Below are 7053 nucleotides of genomic sequence, written 5' to 3'. Positions count from 1 at the left end.
CAGCAAAGGGCCACGTGTGGTTGGGGTGGATGGGAGGCCAGGAGGTCTGCAGAAGCTGAGGAGAAGAACCACGTTCCTGTAGACTTTCAGAAGTTATTTGCCCCTTTCAGAGCGGTTATTCCCCAAACCAGGCCCTGTGGCCCAAAGAATCAGGGGAAACATCTGTGGCACCATCTTTAACCACATTTTCGGTTACAACTTCTGCGAGAGAGGGAAGGAGCTCTGGACCGTCCCCTCCCGAGGTGGGCAGCGCAGGGAGGTCCTGAGGCAAGTGTACCGGCCCCTTTGGCCACTGAGTCTGTCCTGCTGTAGTTTAACTGTAACAACAACAATAAAAGAGTAAAGCTTTGCAAAAGGGTTTCTTAAACACCCCCGTCTCGGGCAGCACGGGAGTTACAGGTGAGATAGAAAGACCTGAAGGCACCCCTTGGCCAAGGGCACCCCCATTTTCGAGTCTCCCGGTCAGAGCTGAGTTCTTAACAGGGACGTTTGTCCCCCTCGCTCTCTTCCTGCTGAATATCCCGGCAGTGGAGCACCACAAATGCCCTTCGTCACGTTAAAATTGGCAAATTCCTCGGCTCCCAGCCCGGGCTGCAGCTTCCTCAGGGCCTGGCCTTGTCCGAGCACCGATGACTCCCTGATGGCCGCCCAGGGACCCACGGCTTTTTGCAGGCTTACACATGGTGCAAGCCTGAGGTCACACTCAGGAAAAAAAAGCCCATTCTAGAGAAAAAAAGAGAAGAATTCTCATCCAGGCAATGCAACACCCCCCTCCCGGTCACAGCCAGACAGCGGGGTGGGTTTAATTGTCACGGTGGGAGATGTTGCTGTTAGTCCAAGCCCAGACTGGCTGTCCTCAGGAATTGGGGCTAAATAAATCGCGCCTGTCAACCTGACAAACGTTGACCCTCTGCTCCAAGGCTGGTGCCCTCCCGCTCTCTGCGGCTGGGGAGGAGAGCTGACCCCTGCCAGCGTGCCCAGCGCAGGCAGACGAGCACTGCGGGGCTCCTGTGGTGGTTTGCCGTCGCCAGCCGGCCAATTAAGATGTCTATATTAACCCGCTAATGAGCCAGGCTTGGGCTCTGGGGTGGAGGTCGGTGCGGTCCCGCTCTGGGTGCAGGTGGGTGGCTCTGGAAAAAGCAGGTTCGGGGTCTGACTGGGGGCTGGCTGCCCTCGGCTCCCTCCATGGGGGCGCGGCAGCCATTTTGGGGCGTGAGGGAATGCGCGGGCAGCGCCTCGGCGGGGGCTCCGCGGGCGGGAAGCCCCTGCGGGCGAGGGGCGGCGGGGAAGGGGAAGGGGCTGCGTTCCGCCGCTTCTTCCCGCCGCGGGGCCGTGAGGCGGCAGCCGAGCTCCGGGCGCCCTCTCCCGCCCGCCATGGCGGCGCCGGCGGCGGCCAAGGAGGCGGCTCGGGCGGAGCGGGGCGAGGAGGCGCCGAGGCGGGACGGGGCCTGAGGGAAGCGGGAGCGGCGGCGGCGGCGGCGGGCTCGGTTCTCTCGGCCCCGGGCCGCTTTGGAGACGCAGCAGCGGGGACGTGGGCGCCTTCTCCTGTCAGGCACCGGGTTATCCGGTCTGCCTTAAGAGAGAGCGTGCGGAGAGACGGTGTTTGGGGGGGAGATCTCTTATAAATGAAGAGCAATAAAACCCGTGATTGTGAAATACAGCTCTTTCTTTTATTTGCCAGTGCGAGGGAGCCAAATCAAAGCAGCGGGCCACAGCCCGAAAGGTTCGGTGGCTTCTCCGGGGGAGGGCGGCCGGAACACCTCGGGTCATCCCCGCCGCTTTAACGGCCGCGGCAAGCTGACCCGTGTTTTAAGTGCTAAACCAAAATTCAGCCTTAAATGTGAGCCGGGGAACCTGCGGGCTGGGCCCTGTCAGCGCCTGGAGGGGGGTCTGCGGTGCCGGGGGTGCGATGGCGGGAAGGAGCCTCCCGTTCCTTTGTGCGGGGCGTGAAGAGGGGTGGGACGCCGAAACTTGGCTCCGGCGTCTTTAACCAGCGGGTCGAGGTGTTTTGTGTCGATGGTTGGTTTGTTTTTAAGGGGAAGGTTGGATTTTTACGGGGGTTTGTTTTTTTTTTTTTTTTTTGAGGCACAGCGGTAGTAGGCAGGTCCCCCTGGCCGGAGCCCCGGAGGAACCGCAGCACCGCGGATCCCCCGGCCCCGCTCTGCCGCCCGGCCGCTGCCGCGGGGCTCTGCCCGGGGAGGACGGTACGGCCCGCTGCGGTAGCTGCCACCCATCGGCAGGGACCGCCGCAGCGGCCGGCTTTCCCAACCCGGCGGGCGAGCGGGTGGATGGAGCGTAGAGGAAAAGGGAGAAAGCCCTGGGACGGCTGCCTGCCCGCAGGTCGGAGGGAAAGAGGAGGAGGAGGAGGAGGGAGGAAGGTGGAGGGGGGTGGGCAGGCAGGGAGCCGAGCCTCCCCGCAGCGGCGGGGCTCCGGCCGGAGCTGGCACAGCTTCCCCGCTGCTGGTGGGCGATTTTAGTCTCGTTTCGCTGGGGCTGATGGCTACAGGTAAGTTCGTTTTCGCGTCTCATGGCGTTAAGCGTGCACGGGATGTGTGGCTGGGGCGGGGGGGGGGGGTAGTGGTTTATTTCTCTTTAACGCAAGAAAAAAAGGATGGGAGGGGGAGCGACTTATTTAATTGCTTATTTCAATAACGCACCGTAAAATTACCGAGATGGTGTGAACGATCTCTCTTTCTGTCTCTCCCCCCTGCTCTTCTCTGTCCCTTTGGCCCCCTCCCTCTCCCTTCTCTGCAGGCCACCTCAGCGTAGGGGTGTGTAAACTTGAAGAACTCGGGCTCGTTCAGTTAAAAATCTTCACTTGCATCGCAGCGCAGTAAACATGCCTGAGCAAAGCAATGATTACAGGGTGGTTGTGTTTGGAGCAGCAGGGGTTGGGAAAAGCTCCTTGGTCCTTCGTTTTGTAAGGGGAACTTTCAGGGAAACCTATATCCCCACGATCGAAGATACTTACCGGCAGGTCATCAGCTGCGATAAGAGCATCTGCACCCTTCAGATTACAGACACCACGGGAAGCCATCAGTTCCCTGCGATGCAGAGGCTGTCTATATCCAAAGGGCATGCTTTCATCTTGGTGTACTCTGTCACCAGCAGGCAGTCCATGGAAGATCTTCAGCCCATATTTGAACAGATTTGTCAGATTAAAGGGGACATCCAAAAAATCCCAATCATGTTGGTGGGTAACAAAAGTGATGAGACCCAGAGGGAGCTGGATGCCAGCGAGGGGCAAGCGTTAGCCAGCAAGTGGAAGTGCTCCTTTATGGAGACATCAGCCAAAATGAACTACAACGTGCAGGAGCTCTTCCAGGAGCTCTTGAATCTGGAGAAGAGGAGAACTGTCAGTCTCCAGGTGGATGGAAAGAAATCCAAGCAGCAGAAAAAGAAAGACAAACTGCAAGGCAAGTGCTCTGTTATGTGATTGACTTTGGCTGGACTCGCACTGCTGCATGGTGTAACTGGAGCATGGACTCCCACAGAAAATGCATTTCTGCTGGAGGTTTCGGATGAATCCATGCCTTCTAGGCTATTGCTTTTCTCTAAAATCTCTGCTGGATTATATTATGTGTTGGTTTTAAAGAGGATGGCTTTCTGCATGTTTATTTTTTTAAAACAATAAATGTTCAATGTTAGCAATTACATGTGACTGGAAGTTTTTAATGCAAGTTTACAGAAGAGAAAAATGTCAGTCAGAAACAAACATCTCTATTGCTGTGAGTACATGCTAGTTTTTAAGTATTTCCAGCCTATTGGCTCAAAACAAATCATAGTGTCTGTAATGTGTATACTTCAAAAATTGTTTTCAGGAATCTGTTGACCAGAGCAAATCTTTAACAAAGCTAGGCACTTGCACTGCAAATGAACATGTATGTGGCTCCAGATGCTTACATTTTTGGCAGACTGGCTTGCATACCAAAGACTTTTTTTTTTTTCATAGTAAAAGTTAAGTTTTCCTGTGCTCTATGCAGTTCCTGAGACTTCTGCAGTTCTGTGAGTGATTACAGCTATACCAGCATGTAATTGGGCTGTTTGCTCCCCCCTCGCCACCACCCTTTGCACTGACTTCCCCTGTTCACAGAGGTAAGAGGTTCCACATCCTCTAGCTCCCAATCCAGGGGTGATTCCTGGCATCTTCAAGCAAGAGCTGCCTCCTTCATGAAGGTAATTAGGCTGTTTTAAGTACCAGCTGAGGTAGTGGTTGGTTATCCTGGCAGTTCACCTTTCCTTTCTCAGCTGTTGGTCTGGTTTTGTATGTGGTAGAAGCTACTTTCGCAATCTTCCTGGAGTTCCCTTAAATTTTATTTTTTTTTTTTGCCCCCCCCCCCCCCCCCCCCCCCATTTCTTCCAAGTTACCTAGGTTTTAGCTGAGTCTTATGATGAGTCACTTCAGGTAACACTGCTTTGGGAAGAAACATCTACACCTGGAAGCTGCATGTTTAAAGCACACTCTTCTCTGACAAACTTTTAGCAGACACTTCCCACAAATGAGAGGACTGGAGACATGGTCTTAGTCTATCTCCTGTCTCCCTCCCCCTGTTTTTTGTTGGGTTTTTTTTTGGCTGTTGTTAGCAAGAGACAAGCATGATAAGCCTCATCTGCAGTGCATGCTTGAGAAAGATTTCAAGAAAATAAGTGCAAGTATTTGCATCAGCCTGTGCTGTAGATCTACTCTGTGTACGTATTAGTCCAAGCAGAAGACTGTATGGACTTCAGTACTGCACTGTTGATTTGATTTTTACACAGCAACATGATCTTGACGCAAGAGATGTGGGAGAGAGGAATTGCTTCTTTTTATAGCACTTTTCTAGTGAAATGATTCTATTGTTGAAGATGAGCAAAATACAGAACAGGAGATGCTGGAAAGTACATACCCTTTTTTAGTTTGGAAGCATTAGTGTCTATTAATAATTGCTGGTTTTCTATGTAAGATGCTAGAGAAGGGCCTTTTCTCTCAGCCGTTACTTGTTCATGCGTTGCAGACTCATACACAAAGCCATGAAGTTTGTATCCATGTTAATCTCTCGCATATTTGAAAAACTCTGACAATCGATGCTGGCTGCTGATGCTCCATTGTCTCCTGTGTCTGTCTGTGGGCTGCTTTTCTGGTCTCCTCAGGCTGTTCCTACACCAACAGAAGGGGTTGGTTAGCTCTGTGTGTGCCAGGGGAGTTTGCCCCAGCTACAGCTGGAGCCCTCATGCCATTTGATTCGGCAGAAAATCTTACTCATGGTTTCAGAAACCCAAGGAAGTTCTGCATGAATATTCGGTGCCGACTGAAATGTTACGCTTACTTGCCAAAATGACGTGCCGATTTGCAATGCTGATGCAAAGGCTCTACACCTGATTTTTCTTACTGGAGATGATACCCTGCGAGCTTGCTGTGCTGGACCTGTGGTGCTGACTGGTGTAGTCCTCCGTGCCACTGCTGTGTGTGACCTTCGCTTCTGTTGCCCAAGCTGAAGGGCAGCTGGAGAAGCAGCCGTAATGGCTTTGCTCAAAAATAACTCTTGCTTTTTCCTCTCTAACTTTGTGCATGGATTTTGATCTCTCTGTTCTTTCATTTCCAAGCAGTTATGCAATGCTTCTCTGTGGGTCATTTTTAGCATCTGGCAATTATTATTGCAAAGACTATTTCAGTTCCATTCCAGCCTTTGAAACCCCTACAAGACATTTTATATTTAAGCCTTTTTAAAATGTCATGAGACCTAATAATGTCTCTACAACTCCCACTGCCTTCGTGGAAGTGCCTGTGCAAAGGCAGGGCAGTGTGTATCTGCAATTATTCGCACAGACGAGATGTTCCGTAATGTGTCATTATCACTGCAGCGTTTTCCCTGTGCATGGTATGAGATCACTGAGGACTGGGGGCTGGCAGAGCACAAGGAACAACTAATTGAACAAAACGGGCTCAGTCCCGCCTGCACCTGGGAGAATCATTGGCAGATCCCCCCAAGCTGCCTTTGGTGGCGACGAGGGGAGGTCCCATGGGAGAGAGCGGGTGATGGAGATGGGTGGGTGGAGATGCTCAGGTGCTCCTGGTGATGCAGGATGGTGGTGTGGGGGCATCAGCACCCCAAGTTCCAGCCTAGGAGCCTAGAGCAGGTTGGGAATGAGTGACGCCTGGTGTGGCTGCCTTTCATGCTGTGTAAATAATCTGTGTTTTGGGTGTGCTAGATCAATTGTATTGTAAATGAAATATGTATTAATAAATAAATTGTATAATTGTATTTGTTTCCGTATAAACTGAACTAGTCTGATTTTTGTGTGTGTGTAATCTGTCATTCTTATAAGAAAAGAACTTTATTTTAATTGAACTGATGCCCATCAAGATGTTGGCTATTAAGTGCCATACAAATCTAAACTGCAGGGCAGTATCTTCACAATCTTCCAGGGAGCTATGTAGAGAATGACTATAGTTAGTAACAGAGTGAAAAATACCATACTGCTTGGGGATGCTCGTTAATCGTTACGAAACACTGGCCACATTCCACTTGTAAATGAATGTTACTTCATTAACCTTGTATTCGGATCTGCTTCCTCATAACCTGGATCTGTTGGCTTTGTGTGTGCTGGGACAGATGGTGGCATCGCTCCTCTTGTGCTCTTACAACCAGCAGTCTTGGGCTAACGTTGTTATTCTGGAGTGATGGTGTAGCAGTAGAATTATGCCCCCCAGACTAACTGGAGAATAGCTGAAGATTCATCGTTTTTAGGGACTGGTGGGTAGGTTTTTGCTAAAACCGTACTTAAAGTAATATGTGCCTCTTGCAGATAACATTTAAGGAGTTTATTGCACACATGCTTAAGTTTTATTTCTTATGTAGGAGCTTTTTGCATATTAAAGGAATAATGATTTTTCTTTAAGGATTAAAGTGTTTTGTAGTGTAAGGAGTATAAGTTGGAACTAAATGCTTTAGCCTTTTTTGAATAAGTGCAGTTTAAAAAAGTGAACAGATCTGTTTTTTTTTTAAAAAAAAAAAAGCAGAAGATACTCTGATGAAAGACATTCAGGTAAGATCGTTTGTCTGACGTAGACAA

At 50.6% G+C, this 7053-nt stretch overlaps 1 protein-coding gene across 3 annotated transcripts; it reads left to right on the top strand.

Moving 5' to 3' along the window:
• The first annotated feature begins 991 nt into the window (after positions 1-991).
• DIRAS3 (DIRAS family GTPase 3) lies at positions 992-6199 on the top strand. 3 transcript variants are annotated; one of them, XM_075037641.1, is made up of 2 exons: positions 992-1120; positions 2755-6199. In XM_075037641.1, exon 2 carries the CDS (start codon positions 2840-2842, stop codon positions 3434-3436), a length of 597 nt encoding a protein of 198 aa, XP_074893742.1. In that variant the 5' UTR covers positions 992-1120; positions 2755-2839; the 3' UTR covers positions 3437-6199. The 3 variants fall into 3 exon arrangements, with proteins under 3 accessions (XP_074893742.1, XP_074893743.1, XP_074893741.1); XM_075037642.1 differs by lacking the exon at positions 992-1120 and adding an exon at positions 1641-2340; XM_075037640.1 differs by lacking the exon at positions 992-1120 and adding an exon at positions 1641-2506.
• Positions 6200-7053: the final 854 nt, after the last annotated feature.

This window comes from Buteo buteo, chromosome 10 (genome assembly GCF_964188355.1).
Source record: "Buteo buteo chromosome 10, bButBut1.hap1.1, whole genome shotgun sequence".
Taxonomy (NCBI): Eukaryota; Metazoa; Chordata; class Aves; order Accipitriformes; family Accipitridae; genus Buteo; species Buteo buteo.
The sequence above is the reverse complement of the archived record's forward strand: the minus strand, read 5'-3'. Positions and strand labels throughout refer to the sequence as shown.